Source organism: Macrobrachium nipponense, chromosome 47, assembly GCF_015104395.2.
Source record: "Macrobrachium nipponense isolate FS-2020 chromosome 47, ASM1510439v2, whole genome shotgun sequence".
NCBI lineage: Eukaryota > Metazoa > Arthropoda > Malacostraca > Decapoda > Palaemonidae > Macrobrachium > Macrobrachium nipponense.
Window position 1 is genome coordinate 3,605,002 of NC_087222.1, and position 18,548 is coordinate 3,623,549.

Here is an 18,548-nt window from a genome sequence, read left to right on the forward strand (position 1 = left end):
GGTGCAATGCATGAATGACTACCCTGATACAATTCAACGTCTGTTTTAATATTTTACTTAAATATTTATCTAGTTATTTATTAATGTGTCGATTTATCGGGTTTTCTAGTAACTTTCTGTATTTCTTAATACCTTCTGTTACTTCTTTTGAATGACCTCCACAACGGTCTTTGGAAGCTTTTTGAATTTCAAGTCTATAGTGGCCCCTTTGGTGGGCTTCTGGTTTCATTTGAATATGGTTCTTCATCAACTGAATAATAATATAATAATGATAATAATAATGATACTAATATAATAATGATACAATCCAAAGCCAACTTATAAATCATTCCCTCCATACATTCATTAGTTACAAGCATTCTTATCTTGCTTGCACAGTTGGATTTCAAAAAACAGCTGCAGTCATTAAGTTTGCCTCTAAGAAAGTTCATGAAAGTCTTGTTGTCATCAAAGTTCCCTCACCTGGGCTCATAAAGACGTGACACACACGTAAGAAGAGGTGAATGAAATTGTTGCTTTTTGATTTGGGGTTTTTTTTTTTTTTTTTTTTTTTACTTGAAATCCAGCGTTAATGCCTGCAACCAGTTCCTGTACCAACCTTGAGCTCAACAATGTCAAGTTCCCTATAAACCACTAGAATGTACTAGTGGTCTTCTTGCAGCAGAAATGAAAATGTATACTACACACAGACAACACCCTATTTACGAACATTATCGACTTCGATCAAACTTCGGATTCAAACGAATGTGATTAGAATGGAGACTATTGTCATTGCGCTCCCCTTTGACCCTGGAGTCAAATTCTGTTCTGTACATAACTTTGCTGTAAGCGTACAGTGTACTATTGTGGTTTGGGATGAAATGACATATAGAACTGTATTGACTCTCTGTCGTACTGTACTTGAATAGGCATGAAGAAAAATGCAGTATGATCTACTTAACGAGCAGTTCAACGTAGTAACTCGTTCCTAAGCAGGGTGGTGTCTGTGGACCATCACAAAAGCTGTAGTTTTGATAATTACAACCTTAAGATGTTTGCAGGAAGCACCTCATTCATTCACACATCCATACGTGACCAACATCATGTATAATCAATACAGGCATATGTAAGTCCTGCATATATAAAGAAAAAAAGCCACTGATTTTCCTTGTCCTAAGTGGAAATCCTCGTTGTCATAAGTCACAAAAGGACCGAGACACTGCATTGCTACAACACTCCATAACGACATTATTTCGCTCAGCCGGAACACCAGTCACGTACCAAAACAAGGAATGTGTAATATGTAAAACATCTAAACCTAAGAAGGCGTCAACATCAGGATCATACTAGTAATAGTCTAATATACATGTCACACAAAGCATGGCATAAAATAGATTAAATCTGTATAATAATCACTTGGAAGGAAGTGACTGGAACGGCACCAAAGTATCTACCTGCCATTTCAGCTCGGAGCATTTTCACACCCAGACGAACAAGAAGGAGGAGGAAGAGAGACGGTAGCTGACGGTGACGACATTTCACTCCCATCACTTCGTCATTTCTCCTCACAGTCAATCAGTCAGTCAGTGGGGGAACTTCCAACCTCATTGTGCTTGTACAGATTCTCCTTCTGTATGGCCCGAGAAGTAGTAGCTGTTTGACATGCACAGACAGACTTGTGGTGGTCAGTCACCACACCAAGGAGCCCCAGTCCAGACCCAAACAACTCTGGGGCGGAGGGGAGACCAGAGACGGTACTGTACTGATCTCCAGACCTCCTGCGCTAGCTTTATGATGAGCTTTTCACAATCCAACTGCAGGTTGAAAGTTCTAGGTTTTTCATGCGTCCGTCCGTACTCCTCCTGTAACAGAACCTGAGCTACCGTCCTCTGAGCTAGAGAGTCAATTCAACAACACCCCGCAGCGCTCGCCATGGCAATGAGGGATTTGGAAAGTCTCTGATCAATGAACTGTCGAGTGTTTCTTCCCGTCACAGATCACACAGGTTTTTTTTTTTCACTTTTGTCAGGCACTCCAGAGGCGCATTGTACAGCTTGAGTTAAAAAATGGGCACCACAATGAGAGTGTTCAATTGTTTATTTATTCCGGAGTGGAGGAGGAGGAGGAGAAGCACTGCAGGCCTCCTCCTACCAACAACAACACTGAAGGGTTCAACAGAGCGTTAGCCTGAACTATCACACAATGACAACCAAGTATCTGGGAACTGATTTCACCATTGGAGAAGGAGGGAGGGAGGGATTCGAACCCAGACTAAAAACCTACTATCACTAAAACCTACTATCTGTTGCCTCTAATCTCCACAGCTTTTTTGTAAGACTTGGTCCCAGTTGTCTTCAAGAGTTTCTGTGATTATCTTTTAAATGTCACATTCAGCTGATGTGTCGTCTTCCTGGACTTTTGGAGATGACTTCTGTCCCGAACAACTCATGGGCAGGTGGGGACAGGTTGCAGACACCAGATATTGGATGTTGGGCTGCTTCCCCAGAGGCTGGCCATTCCCAGGAATCACCCAGAAATAGCGACATCTAGCAACAGCAATCCTGAAAATAGCGGAGATGCATAAAGCTTAGGGAGATCGTCTGTGGACACCTTCGGTGATCCCTATCAAATTAGTGAAATGGAGGAGAGAAGACATGACGTGTCTAGAAGAATTCTTGGGCATTCAAATTTGGCTCCCATCATTCATCAGTGAAACAGCTGGAGGTTTTGGGGGTTCAACAGCTCTTGGATCAGTAATATGACTGGATATTTCACACTCAAAAATTTAAGGCAAGTCTATCAAGCATAAAAAAAAACACAAGCTATTATTCAGAAATAATCTCTGATGTTGCTCATTTCCAGAACAATTCTTCCTAAACCACACCTGGTATATTGTTGTCATAGTGGCTCATGACCTCATAAGGGGACTCGTATTCTCAGGACTGTCTGAAGGTTCCAAGATCTGGGGAACCCACCAAAATATTTTAACATCTGGGAAGAACCAGAAATATACCAGCCTATGGCTTACTAACTGAAAAACACCAAATTGCATAAATGTAATGTCTATTTCAATTTCATTTATATATATATATATAGAGAGAGAGAGAGAGAGAGAGAGAGAGAGAGAGAGAGAGAGAGAGAGAGGGAGGTTAAGCATCAAGCACCCCATACTGTGGGACCAATTTGCTGGTAATTTGTAAGGTCCATTTTCACAAAATTCTTTCATTGCCACTAAAATATCCTATTGTTTGTAGACAGATGCCCAGCAGCTAACTATATCCTCCCGTTATCTGTGAGTTTTTAACCTTGCCTCTTTACTGAGGTGTGGTAAGAACTGAGTCATTTTAAATGGCAATTCACCGCCAAAGACTTAGTACTATATTTTTGTTGATTCAACTTTACCTTCAAACTGTAGTTGCCCCTCATCTCGGTCTCTTGTCCCTTGCTGTAGTTGTCTGTGGTCTCTAAATAAAGAGACAAACTAGAATCCAGATCGGTCTGCGAAAGGAACTGGGGGCCTTGCTTCTGCATCTGGACCTACACTGAGGTTAAGTGGCACCTGTTAGAAGAGGAGACAAAGCAGAAAAAAAAGCATTAGTTAGTATTCAAGACACATTCTTCGTGTTATTCTTGAGTGGCTGAGAAAAAGTCACCACATAAAACTTAAGTTTAAGTGAATAAATATCAAGCAGGGGTTTTTGATGTTCACCGAAGTCCTCTTCACCTTCTTTCAGGTTGAAAACTCCTGTTTTTATACTGACTCACTTAAACTCGGTGTTCTGCAGTGGCTTCTTTCTGAACCATTCAGAGACACTGGCACCTCGGTGATATGTCCTCGGGTACTACTTGCAAACTGTTTGTGGTCTGCAGTTGAATCCTCTGCCAAAAGGCCCTGACCATGTGAATGAGTAGTGTCTCGAGAGACTCACCGAAGGCACCTATGAACATAATGCAGGCAGAAACAAACAAAAGAAGTAATGGTAGCAGAAGTGACTGAGGCCCAGATATTGAAGCACACTTACAAAAATATAGCATGTCATGTATTGCATCAGCGTATGCGAGAGCGTCTGTGCAATAAGTTCCCTCACCTGGGCTCATAAAGACGTGACACACACGTAAGAAGAGGTGAATGAAATTGTTGCTTTTTGATTTGGGGTCTTTTTTTTTTTTTTTTTTTTTTTACTTGAAATCCAGCGTTAATGCCTGCAACCAGTTCCTGTACCAACCTTGAGCTCAACAATGTCAAGTTCCCTATAAACCACTAGAATGTACTAGTGGTCTTCTTGCAGCAGAAATGAAATGTATACTACACACAGACAACACCCTATTTACGAACATTATCTACTTCCGATCAAACTTTCGGATTCAAACGAATGTGATTAGAATGGAGACTATTGTCATTGCGCTCCCCTTTGACCCTGGAGTTCAAATTCTGTTCTGTACATAACTTGCTGTACGTACAGTGTACTATTGTGGTTTGGGATGAAAGAAACATATAGAACTGTATTGACTCTCTGTCGTACTGTACTTGAATAGGCATGAAGAAAAATGCAGTATGATCTACTTAACGAGCAGTTCAACGTAGTAACTCGTTCCTAAGCAGGGTGGTGTCTGTGGACCATCACAAAAGCTGTAGTTTTGATAATTACAACCTTAAGATGTTTGCAGGAAGCACCTCATTCATTCACACATCCATACATGACCAACATCATGTATAATCAATACAGGCATATGTAAGTCCTGCATATATATTAAAGAAAAGCCACTGATTTTCCTTGTCCTAAGTGGAAATCCTCGTTGTCATAAGTCACAAAAGGACCGAGACACTGCATTGCTACAACACTCCATAACGACATTATTTCCGCTCAGCCGGAACACCAGTCACGTACCAAAACAAGGAATGTGTAATATGTAAAACATCTAAACCTAAGAAGGCGTCAACATCAGGATCATACTAGTAATAGTCTAATATACATGTCACACAAAGCATGGCATAAAATAGATTAAATCTGTATAATAATCACTTGGAAGGAAGTGACTGGAACGGCACCAAAGTATCTACCTGCCATTTCAGCTCGGAGCATTTTCACACCCAGACGAACAAGAAGGAGGAGGAAGAGAGACGGTAGCTGACGGTGACGACATTTCACTCCCATCACTTCGTCATTTCTCCTCACAGTCAATCAGTCAGTCAGTGGGGGAACTTCCAACCTCATTGTGTGCTTGTACAGATTCTCCTTCTGTATGGCCCGAGAAGTAGTAGCTGTTTGACATGCACAGACAGACTTGTGGTGGTCAGTCACCACACCAAGGAGCCCCAGTCCAGACGAACTCTGGGGCGGGGAGACCAGAGACGGTACTGTACTGATCTCCAGACCTCCTGCGCTAGCTTTATGATGAGCTTTTCACAATCCAACTGCAGGTTGAAAGTTCTAGGTTTTTCATGCGTCCGTCCGTACTCCTCCGTAACAGAACCTGAGCTACCGTCCTCTGAGCTAGAGAGTCAATTCAACAACACCCCGCAGCGCTCGCCATGGCAATGAGGGAATTTGGAAAGTCTCTGATCAATGAACTGTCGAGTGTTTCTTCCCGTCACAGATCACACAGGTTTTTTTTTTTTCACTTTTGTCAGGCACTCCAGAGGCGCATTGTACAGCTTGAGTTAAAAAATGGGCACCACAATGAGAGTGTTCAATTGTTTTATTGTTTTTATTCCGGAGTGGAGGAGGAGGAGGAGAAGCACTGCAGGCCTCCTCCTACCAACAACAACACTGAAGGGTTCAACAGAGCGTTAGCCTGAACTATCACACAATGACAACCAAGTATCTGGGAACTGATTTCACCATTGGAGAAGGAGGGAGGGAGGGATTCGAACCCAGACTAAAAACCTACTATCACTAAAACCTACTATCTGTTGCCTCTAATCTCCACAGCTTTTTTGTAAGACTTGGTCCCAGTTGTCTTCAAGAGTTTCTGTGATTATCTTTTAAATGTCACATTCAGCTGATGTGTCGTCTTCCTGGACTTTTGGAGATGACTTCTGTCCCGAACAACTCATGGGCAGGTGGGGACAGGTTGCAGACACCAGATATTGGATGTTGGGCTGCTTCCCCAGAGGCTGGCCATTCCCAGGAATCACCCAGAAATAGCGACATCTAGCAGCAGCAATCCTGAAAATAGCGGAGATGCATAAAGCTTAGGGAGATCGTCTGTGGACACCTTCGGTGATCCCTATCAAATTAGTGAAATGGAGGAGAGAAGACATGACGTGTCTAGAAGAATTCTTGGGCATTCAAATTTGGCTCCCATCATTCATCAGTGAAACAGCTGGAGGTTTTGGGGGTTCAACAGCTCTTGGATCAGTAATATGACTGGATATTTCACACTCAAAAATTTAAGGCAAGTCTATCAAGCATAAAAAAAACACAAGCTATTATTCAGAAATAATCTCTGATGTTGCTCATTTCCAGAACAATTCTTCCTAAACCACACCTGGTATATTGTTGTCATAGTGGCTCATGACCTCATAAGGGGACTAGTATTTCCAGGACTGTCTGAAGGTTCCAAAATCTGGGGAACCCACCAAAATATTTTAACATCTGGGAAGAACCAGAAATATACCAGCCTATGGCTTACTAACTGAAAAACACCAAATTGCATAAATGTAATGTCCTATTTCAATTTACCATTTATCTAAGTATAGAGAGAGAGGAGAGAGAGAGAGGAGAGAGAGAGAGAGAGAGACCCGAGCGAGAGAGGCGAGAGAGAGAGAGAAGGAGAGAGAGAGAGGGAGGTTAAGTATCAAGCACCCCATACTGTGGGACCAATTTGCTGGTAATTTGTAAGGTCCATTTTCACAAAATTCTTTCATTGCCATTAAAATATCCTATTGTTTGTAGACAGATGCCCAGCAGCTAACTATATCCTCCCGTTATCTGTGAGTTTTTAACCTTGCCTCTTTACTGAGGTGTGGTAAGAACTGAGTCATTTTAAATGGCAATTCACCGCCAAAGACTTAGTACTATATTTTTGTTGATTCAACTTTACCTTCAAACTGTAGTTGCCCCTCATCTCGGTCTCTTGTCCCTTGCTGTAGTTGTCTGTGGTCTCTAAATAAAGAGACAAACTAGAATCCAGATCGGTCTGCGAAAGGAACTGGGGGCCTTGCTTCTGCATCTGGACCTACACTGAGGTTAAGTGGCACCTGTTAGAAGAGGAGACAAAGCAGAAAAAAAAGCATTAGTTAGTATTCAAGACACATTCTTCGTGTTATTCTTGAGTGGCTGAGAAAAAGTCACCACATAAAACTTAAGTTTAAGTGAATAAATATCAAGCAGGGGTTTTTGATGTTCACCAAAGTCCTCTTCACCTTCTTTCAGGTTGAAAACTCCTGTTTTTATACCTGACTACTTAAACTCGGTGTTCTGCAGTGGGCTTCTTTTCTGAACCATTCAGAGACACTGGCACCTCGGTGATATGTCCTCGGGTAATACTTGCAAACTGTTTGTGGTCTGCAGTTGAATCCTCTGCCAAAAGGCCCTGACCATGTGAATGAGTAGTGTCTCGAGAGACTCACCGAAGGCACCTATGAACATAATGCAGGCAGAAACAAACAAAAGAAGTAATGGTAGCAGAAGTGACTGAGGCCCAGATATTGAAGCACACTTACAAAAATATAGCATGTCATGTATTGCATCAGCGTATGCGAGAGCGTCTGTGCAATAAGCGTTTACAACACACAAAACCCGGCTGATGTACACATGCAATTATGTGTATCTGTTCACAGACATTGTATGTATAGTGCGTGAGAACTATAACCTTGCCAGAGATAGAGCAGAACGTTCCTGTTACTCACCAGGCAACTTGTGGAAGGACCAGAGAGAGAGAGAGAGAGATCCCAGCTTCTCCTTGGCGGATGGGCAGCCTTCTTAGCCTCCTTGTGCAGCCGACACCAGAAGCACCAAGACAGCTGCTGCTGCTGCTAGGAGGCTGCCTGTAGCGTGTGACGTACCCGAGACACCTGCAGATGCAGCAGGCAGCAGAAGAAGAAGTTTCTGCATTGTCGTTGATAGATAACCTTGCCTTCTGCTGCCTTCTGTTCTTTCCTATCAATGAACCTCTTAGTTCCCATGAAGGGACATCTACGTCCTATCAATGGATATCTATTTTCTATAAGTGGACATCATATTGACTACAAGTGGACTTCATACTTCCTATAAATGGGCATCATATTACCTATAAATGGGCATTTTGTTTCCTATAAATGGGCATCTTATTTCCTATAAATGGGTATCTTATTTCCTATAAATGGGCATCAAATTTCTTAAAAGTGGGCATCTTATTTCCTATAAATGGGCATCTTATTTCCTATAAGTGGGCATCTTATTTCCTATAAGTGGGCATCTTGTTTCTTATAAATGGGTATCTTATTTCCGATATTCCCTGTGTTGTCGCAAAAAGAAAAGGTGATTATATCATTCATTGCTCCGAACATGTTCTGTAGCCCCACTCTCAATGAGTTCCTGAACTACACTAACATTGTTAGATGCAACAGCTATATTTAATGATGTGCGACCTTCGTTATCTTTTTCATTGACATTTGCCCCTTTACTGATCAAGAGTTGCACTAATTCTCTGTGTCCTTTAAAAGCAGCTAAATGAAGCATTGTATCACCTATTTTATTTTTGCAGTTTACATCAAACCCCGACTCTAACATAACTGTGATAACATCACATTTCCCACCCAATGCTGCATCATGACCACCCATATTGCCATAAGTATGAATATTATGTATACCTGCATTTGCTTGAATAAGATTTTTCATTATCGGAATATCTCCTAAATATGTTGCAAGATGCAAAGGAGTGCATTGTTTATTGTCATGAACATCTACTGTAGCCCCACTCTCAATGAGTTCCTGAACTACACTAACGTTGTTAGGTTGAATAGCGTAATGTAATGGTGTGCGACCCATGTTGCCTTTGTCATTGACATTTGCCCCTTTACTGATCAAGAGTTGCACTACTTCTCTGTGACCTTTCGCAGCCGCTAAATGAAGCATTGTATGTCCTTCTTTAGTTTTACAGTTTACATCAAACCCCAACTCTAATAAAACTGTGATGACATCACATTTCCCACCCAATGCTGCATCATGAGCACCCATATTGCCATCAGTAGCAATGTTATATATATCTGCATTTGCTTGAATAAGAGTTTTCATCATCGGAATATATCCCCGTTCTGTTGCAAGATGCAAAGGAGTGCATTGTTTATTGTCATGAACATCTACTGTAGCCCACTCTTCATGAATTCCTGAACTACACTAACGTTGTTAGGTTGAATAGCGTAATGTAATGGTGTGCAACCATTGTTGTTTTTGTCTTTGACATTTGCCCCTTTACTGATCAAGAGTTGCACTAATTCTCTGTGACCTTTAAAAGCCGCTAAATGAAGCATTGTATCACCTATTTTATTTTTGCAGTTTACATCAAACCCCGACTCTAACATAACTGTGATGACATCACATTTCCCACCCAATGCTGCATCATGACCACCCATATTGCCATAAGTATGAATATCATGTATATCTGCATTTGCTTGAATAAGATTTTTCATTATCGGAATATCTCCTAAATATGTTGCAAGATGTAAAGGAGTACATTGTTTATTGTCATGAACATCTACTGTAGCCCCACTCTCAATGAGTTCCTGAACTACACTAACTTTGTTAGTTTCAACAGCTGAATGTAATGGTGTGCGACCATTGCTGTTTTTTTCATTAACATTTGCCCCTTTACTGATCAAGAGTTGCACTAATTCTCTGTGACCTTTTAAAGCCGCTAAATGAAGCATTGTATTACCTTTTTTATTTTTGCAGTTTACATCAAACCCCGACTCTAACATAACTGTGATAACATCACATTTCCCACCCAATGCTGCATCATGACCACCCATATTGCCATAAGTAGCAATGTTATATATATCTGCATTTGCTTGAATAAGAGCTTTCATCATCGGAATATATCCCCAATCTGTTGCAAGATGCAAAGGAGTGCATTGTTTATTGTCATGAACATCTACTGTAGCCCCACTCTCAGTGAGTTCCTGAACTACACTAACATTGTTAGATTGAACAGCTGCATGTAATGGTGTGCGACCCATGTTGCCTTTGTCATTGACATTTGCCCCTTTACTGATCAAGAATTGCACAACTAATCTGTGTGTTTTTCCCTTAAAAGCAGCTAAATGAAGCATTGTATTTCCTTCTTTAGTTTTATTTTGCAGTTGACATCAAACCCAGACTCTAAGAGAACTGTGATGACATCACATTTCCCACCCAATGCTGCATCATGACCACCCATATAGCCAGAAGTATGAATATTATGTATATCTGCATTTGCTTGAATAAGAGTTTTCATTATCGTAATATCTCCTAAATATGTTGCAAGATACAAAGGAGTGCATTGTTTATTGTCATGAACATCTACTGTAGCCCCACTCTCAATGAGTTCTTGAACTAAAATAACTTTGTTAGATACAACGGCTCCATGTAATGCTGTCCAACCAATGTTGTTTTTGTCATTGACATTTGCCCCTTTACTGATCAAGAGTTTCACTAATTCTCTGTGACCTTTCCAAGCCGCTAAATGAAGCATTGTATTTCCTTCTTTAGTTTTACAGTTTACATTAAATCCCGACTCTAACAGAACAATAATGGCATCACATTTCCCACCCAATGCTGCATTATGATCACCCATATCTTTATAAGTTTCATTTTCGTAGTATATATCAGCTTTTGCTTGAACAAGGGTTTTCATTATCGGAATATATCCCTTAATTGTTGCAAGATACATAGGAGTGCATTGTTCATTATCATGAACATCTACTCTAGCCCCACTCTCAATGAGTTCCTGAACTACGCTGAGTTTGTTAGATGCAACGGCTGCATGTAATGGTGTGCAACCATTGTTGTTTTTGTCATTGACATTTGCCCCTTTACTGATCAAGAGTTGCACTAATTCTCTATGACCTTTCGCAGCCGCTAAATGAAGCATTGTATCTCCTTTATTTTTGCTGTTTACATCACATCCCGACTCTAACATAAACTCAATTATCTCATATTTCCCATGAATAGTTGCTGCATGAGATCCCATATCGCCATTATTTGGTAAATTATATATATCAGTATTATCCTGTTTGAGTGATTGCAATACTACAAAGTCTCCACTGAATGCTGCAAGATGCTGAGGAGGTGGTTTTTTCTCATGATCATCTGCCGTAGCCCCAGATTCAGTGAGGTATTGAACTATACTCTCATTGTTCGATTCTTCAGCTGCATCCAATGCTGTATAACCATATATATCTTCGTCATTCACATTTGCCCCTTTACTGTTCAAGAGTTTCACCAATTCAAGGTGACCTTTATAAGCTGCTAATTGAAGCAATGTATTTCCCATTTTGGTTGGGTAGTTTACATCTAACCCCGACTTTATCATATTCTCTATAACATCACATCTCCCTTTAAAGGCTGCATCATGAGCACATGTATTAGCGCACATATCGATTCTATAAATATAAGCATTTTCTTGAATAAGTGTTTTCAGTGCGGGCATATGCCCCATCATTGCTGCAATATGCAAAGGAGTTTGGAGCATACAGTTTTCAGCATCTACCTGAGCTCCATGCTCAATGAGGTATTGAACTAAACTAACATGGTTAGACTGAACAGCTGAATGTAATGCCGTGTAACCATAACTGCCTTGGTCATTTATATTTGCTCCTTTGCTGATCAAGAGTTGCACTAATTCTGTGTGACCTTTCGAAGTGGCTAAATTAAGCAATGTGTTTCCTTTTACAGTTTTGCATTTTACATCAAACCCTAACCCTAAAAGATACTCTAAAGCATCTTTTTTTCCATATTTAGCTGCAACATGAGCAGCCATGTCACCACATATGTCAGTAATATAAATATCAGTATGTGCTTGAATAAAAGTTTTCATTATTGGAATATAGCCCCAAAATGCTGCAAGATGCAAAGGAGTGCATTGTTGAGTGTCCTGAATATCTATTGTAGCCCCACTCTCAATGAGTTCCTGAACTATGCTAACATCGTTAGATTGAACAGCTGCATGTAATGGTGTGCGACCCATGTTGTTTTTGTCATTGACATTTGCCCCTTTACTGATCAAGAGTTGCACTAATTCTCTGTGACCTTTAAAAGCCACTAAATGAAGCATTGTATGTCCTTCTTTATTTTTGCAGTTTACATCAAACCCCGACTCTAACATAACTGTGATAACATCACATTTCCCACCCAATGCTGCACCATGAGCACCCATATTGCCATCAGTAGCAATGTTATATATATCTGCATTTGCTTGAATAAGAGTTTTCATTATCAGAATATATCCCCGATCTGTTGCAAGATGCAAAGGAGTGCATTGTTTATTGTCATGAACATCTACTGTAGCCCCACTCTCAATGAGTTCCTGAACTACACTAACGTTGTTAGGTTGAATAGCTGCATGTAATGGTGTGCGGCCCATGTTGCCTTTGTCATTGACATTTGCCCCTTTACTGATCAAGAGTTGCACTAATTCTCTGTGTCCCTTAAAAGCAGCTAAATGAAGCATTGTATTTCCTTCTTTAGTTTTGCAGTTGACATCAAACCCAGACTCTAACAGAACTGTGATAACATCACATTTCCCACCCAATGCTGCATCATGACCACCCATATTGCCATAAGTATGAATATTATGTATATCTGCATTTGCTTGAATAAGATTTTTCATTATCGGAATATATCCCCAATATGTTGCAAGATGCAAAGGAGTGCATTGTTTATTGTCATGAACATCTACTGTAGCCCCTCTCTCAATGAGTTCCTGAACTACACTAACATTGTTAGATTGAACAGCTGAATGTAATGGTGTGCGACCATTGCTGTTTTTTTCATTAACATTTGCCCCTTTACTGGTCAAGAGTTGCACTAATTCTCTGTGACCTTTTAAAGCCGCTAAATGAAGCATTGTATCACCTATTTTATTTTTGCAGTTTACATTAAACCCCGACTCTAACATAGCTGTGATAACATCACATTTCCCATCCAATGCTGCATCATGACCACCCATATTGCCATCAGTAGCAATGTTATATATATCTGCATTTGCTTGAATAAGAGTTTTCATTATCGGAATATCTCCTAAATATGTTGCAAGATGCAAAGGAGTGCATTGTTTATTGTCATGAACATCTACTGTAGCCCCACTCTCAATGAGTTCCTGAACTACACTAACGTTGGTAGGTTGAATAGCGTAATGTAATGGTGTGCGACCCATGTTGCCTTTGTCATTGACATTTACCCCTTTACTGATCAAGAGTTGCACTAATTCTCTGTGACCTTTTAAAGCCACTAAATGAAGCATTGTATGTCCTTCTTTAGTTTTACAGTTTACATCAAACCCCGACTCTAACAAAACTGTGATGACATCACATTTCCCACCCAATGCTGCATCATGACCACCCATATTGCCATAAGTATGAATATTATGTATATCTGCATTTGCCTGAATAAGATTTTTCATTATCGGAATATCTCCTAAATATGTTGCAAGATGTAAAGGAGTACATTGCTGACTGTCATGGACATCTACTGTAGCCCCACTCTCAATGAGTTCCTGAACTACACTAACATTGTTAGATTGAACAGCTGCATGTAATGGTGTGCGACCCATGTTGCCTTTGTCATTGACATTTGCCCCTTTACTGATCAAGAATTGCACTAATTCTGTGTGTCCCTTAAAAGCAGCTAAATGAAGCATTGTATTTCCTTCTTTAGTTTTGCAGTTTACATCAAACCCAGACTCTAACAGAACTGTGATAACATCACATTTCCCACCCAATGCTGCATCATGACCACCCATATTGCCATAAGAATGAATATTATATATATCTGCATTTGCTTGAATAAGATTTTTCATTATCGGAATATATCCCCAATATGTTGCAAGATGCAAAGGAGTGCATTGTTTATTGTCATGAACATCTACTGTAGCCCCAATCTCAATGAGTTCCTGAACTACACTAACATTGTTAGATTCAACAGCTGAATGTAATGGTGTGAAACCCATGTTGCTTTTGTTATTGACATTTACCCCTTTACTGGTCAAGAGTTGCACTAATTCTCTGTGACCTTTTAAAGCCGCTAAATGAAGCATTGTATCACCTATTTTATTTTTGCAGTTTACTTCAAACCCCGACTCTAACATAACTGTAATAACATCACATTTCCCACCCAATGCTGCATCATGAGCACCCATATTGCCATAAGTAGCAATGTTATATATATCTGCATTTGCTTGAATAAGAGTTTTCATCATCGGAATATATCCCCGATCAGTTGCAAGATGCAAAGGAGTGCATTGTTTATTATCATGAACATCTACTGTAGCCCCACTCTCAATGAGTTCCTGAACTACACTAACGTTGCTAGGTTGAATAGCGTAATGTAATGGTGTGCGACCCATGTTGCCTTTGTCATTGACATTTGCCCCTTTACTGATCAAGAGTTGCACTAATTCTCTGTGACCTTTTAAAGCCGCTAAATGAAGCATTGTATATCCTTCTTTAGTTTTACAGTTTACATCAAACCCCGACTCTAACAAAACTGTGATGACATCACATTTCCCACCCAATGCTGCATCATGACCACCCATATTGCCATAAGTATGAATATTATGTATATCTGCATTGGCTTGAATAAGATTTTTCATTACCGGAATATATCCCCAATATGTTGCAAGATGTAAAGGAGTACATTGTTGATTGTCATGAACATCTACTGTAGCCCCACTCTCAATGAGTTCCTGAACTACACTAACATTGTTAGATTGAACAGCTGCATGTAATGGTGTACGACCCATGTTGCCTTTGTCATTAACATTTGCCCCTTTACTCGCTGGATTCAAGGAAAGTTTTGCACTAATTTCTCCTGTGGCACCTTTTTTAAAAGCCGCTAAATGAAAGACATTTTTGTATGCCATCTTTAGTTGTTTTACAGTGTTTACATCAAACCCCGGAACCCCGCCTTCTAACAAAACTGTGGATGGACATTCACATTTCCCCACCCAAATGGCTGCATCATTGGAAACCACCCCATATTGCCATAAGTAGCAATGTTATATATATCTGCATTTGCTTGAATAAGAGTTTTCGTTATCGGAATATATCCCAGTTCTGTTGCAAGATGCAACGGAGTGCATTGTTTATTGTCATGAACATCTACTGTAGCCCCACTCTCAGTGAGTTCCTGAACTACACTAACATTGTTGGATTGAACAGCTGCATGTAATGGTGTGCGACCCATGTTGCCTTTGTCATTGACATTTGCCCCTTTACTGATCAAGAGTTGCACTAATTCTCTGTGACCTTTTAAAGCCGCTAAATGAAGCATTGTGTATCCTTCTTTAGTTTTACAGTTTACATCAAACCCTGAATCTAACATAGCTGTGATAACATCACATTTCCCACCCAATGCTGCATCATGAGCACCCATACTGCCATCAGTAGCAATGTTATATATATCTGCATTTGCCTGAATAAGATTTTTCATTATCGGAATATCTCCTAAATATGTTGCAAGATGTAAAGGAGTGCAATGTTTATTGTCATGAACATCTACTGTAGCCCCCTCTCATAGTTCCTGCGTACAATATGTTACACTAACATTGTTAGATGAAACGCTGCATGTAATGGTGTGCGTGCCCCACTCTCCCATGAGTTCCGAACTACCAACATTGTTATTGAAAACAGCTGCATGTATGGTGTGTTGGACCCTGTTGCCTTGTCATTGACATTTGCCCCTTTAACTGATCAAGAATTGCACTAATTCTGTGTTTCCACCCTTAAAAAGCAAAAGCCTAAAAAATGAAGCATTGTATTTCCTTCTTTAGTTTTGCAGTTTACATCAAACCCAGACTTTAACAGAACTGTGATGACATCACATTTCCCACCCAATGCTGCATCATGACCACCCATATTGCCATAAGTATGAATATTATATATATCTGCATTTGCTTGAATTAGATTTTTCATTATCGGAATATATCCTAAATATGTTGCAAGATGCAAAGGAGTGCATTGTTTATTGTCATGAACATCTACTGTAGCCCCACTCTCAATGAGTTCCTGAACTACACTAACGGTGTTAGGTTGAATAGCGTAATGTAATGGTGTGTGACCCATGTTGCCTTTGTCATTGACATTTGCCCCTTTACTGATCAAGAGTTGCACTAATTCTCTGTGACCTTTCGCAGCCGCTAAATGAAGCATTGTATTTCCTTCTTTAGTTTTACAGTTTACATCAAACCCAGACTCTAAGAGAAATGTGATGACATAACATTTCCCACCCAATGCTGCATCATGAGCACCCATATTGCCATAAGTAGCAAAGTTATATATATCTGCATTTGCTTGAATAAGATTTTTCTTCATCGGAATATATCCCCAATCTGTTGCAAGATGCAAAGGAGTGCATTGTTTATTGTCATGAACATCTATTTTAGCCCCACTCTCAATGAGTTCCTGAACTACACTAGCATTGTTAGATTCAACAGCTCTGTGTAATGCTGTGCGACCATTTTCGTCTATAGCATCTATGCTAGCAACGGTTTCTCTGAGTATCTCCATGACTATTTATGAACATTGAATTCTAAAATGAAGAGTGACATAAGATCTAATGCTTCTGGTATTTTTTCGGCGCCTGATCTAGGTTACTGATCCTGGCTTAACCTGTTCTACGTTACCTTACCTAACCCAACCTAAATGCCGGATGATCCACTAATAAGAATGCCCCAAGATCTTCTTCTTCCCTTAGAGGTGCAACCCTGAAGGTGTAAGGTTACCAACTCCAACAAGAAACCTGCTGTCTGCATGTGCACGTACCTGGAACATCTTCACAGCCGCAGCCGCAGCTGTAGCAGCAGCATCTTCCTCGTAGGCTGCATCCAGGTGCCCAGGACACCTGCGGAGGGAATTGTTAGTTTGACACATGACAAAAAGGTTATATAGTTTTATGCATTCTGGTAAATTGTACAGTGTTGAATCCTAGTATCAAAAGTCCTTCACCATGAGTGTTTCTGAAAATATGAATTTTTGTTACCTTTGGCCCCACAGAAGATGTAATTGTTTGCAATTAGTGTAGCGGAAGAATTGTAATTTTCCCGTGATTTATTTTTCTTGTTTTGAAAGGACGGCATCTCCTCTTCCATATGGATTACTTCGCTGGAAATGTCATATGTTATATATAATACAAACACACGCACACACACACACAAAAGAGAGTGTGGATATGTGGTTGGAGGTGTGGCTGTGTCCTATACAAGAGAGTGTGGATATGTACTTTCTTGAGAGAGAGAGAGAGAGAGAGAGAGAGAGAGAGAGAGAGAGAGAGAGAGAGAGAGAAGCTCTGAATAATAAACAAGACTTAAGGTCTCAATTTCCTTGTCGCTAACATTCACGACGACCCGTCAAAGGCCGTAGATCATTCAAGTTACTACTTCTGGAACCGCTGCCTTGGACTATTGATATCTCGTCATTATTCCTTTTACTTTGCCTCAGTTCATAGTCTCTTTCTTCCATCGTCCTTCCCCAAAGCCTCTCTTAACAATTGATTCATGGTCATGGTGCAACTGCTTTGAGGGTTTCCTCCTGTTACACCTTTCCTACCTTTTCACCCTCGATTTCCGTTTCACCACTGAATGACCTCAAAGGTCCAAGCGATTGGACTTTTGGCCTAAGGACTATATTCCTGCAAATGCTCCAGGGTTTCGTATAGTAAGGGTTATTGATCATGTAACCCTTTTAAAATCGTACTTTCATTGTTCTTTGTAATGTCCAGTCAAACACTTCTCGTGAATCTCTTATTGTTTGGTCGTCTTTAAATCTGAGACTTAATGATATTCAGTTGCTTCTATACCATCATGCAGACTTGCATGACTGCTAGTCACTCACCTGAGACACTGATTTCTGAGTCATGGTTGATTGAATGACATCAAATCTGACTTGTCATTTGAGTCGCTTTCGTCCACTTCCTCTGAATTCCAAAGTTTTTAAAGCCTCTTGGTAATCAGTTAGTTGACCAGAAAACAGATACTGCTATAGCTGGATCCATAATACTACAGCTCCCCTCTCTAATCTGGATCATGGGAGAGCGTCAAGTCTCGCTTTTCTTCTCGCTGTCTGTCACAGACAACTATTGAGACGACCTTGTCTGTCCGACCAAACTTTTTCCGTCTGCCCTCAGACCTTCTAAACTGCTAAGGCTAGAGGGCTGCAAATTGGTATGTTGATCACCCACCCTCCAGTCATCAAACATAGAAAACTGCAGCCCTCTAGCCTCAGTATTTTTTATTTATTTTGTTTTCTTTAGGTTAAAGTTGGCCGTAAACAGCATTGAAGAGCCAAACTTGGAGATGTTTTTTGAGTATTTCTTCGAATTCTTTTCCCAGTTACATGTTGCCAGTTGTGACTTTGAGATATTGTTTGTGACTTATGATTTTAGTATGAATTT

At 40.2% G+C, this 18,548-nt stretch overlaps 3 protein-coding genes across 3 annotated transcripts; all 3 read right to left on the reverse strand.

The window, feature by feature from the left end:
* Positions 1 to 8,453: 8,453 nt before the first annotated feature.
* LOC135204412 (serine/threonine-protein phosphatase 6 regulatory ankyrin repeat subunit B-like) lies at positions 8,454 to 9,143 on the reverse strand. The gene has a single exon (XM_064234625.1). The coding sequence runs from the start codon at positions 9,141 to 9,143 to the stop codon at positions 8,454 to 8,456; it is 690 nt and encodes a 229-aa protein (XP_064090695.1).
* A 122-nt stretch (positions 9,144 to 9,265) lies between these two features.
* On the reverse strand, positions 9,266 to 10,141 carry LOC135204414 (serine/threonine-protein phosphatase 6 regulatory ankyrin repeat subunit A-like). Its single transcript, XM_064234626.1, has one exon. The coding sequence runs from the start codon at positions 10,139 to 10,141 to the stop codon at positions 9,266 to 9,268; it is 876 nt and encodes a 291-aa protein (XP_064090696.1).
* Positions 10,142 to 10,221: 80 nt separating this feature from the next.
* Positions 10,222 to 16,666, reverse strand: LOC135204415 (serine/threonine-protein phosphatase 6 regulatory ankyrin repeat subunit A-like). Its single transcript, XM_064234627.1, has 3 exons — positions 15,944 to 16,666; positions 15,275 to 15,572; positions 10,222 to 15,077 (listed from the first exon to the last, which is right to left on the reverse strand). The coding sequence occupies exons 1-3, from the start codon at positions 16,664 to 16,666 to the stop codon at positions 10,222 to 10,224; spliced, it is 5,877 nt and encodes a 1,958-aa protein (XP_064090697.1).
* Positions 16,667 to 18,548: the final 1,882 nt, after the last annotated feature.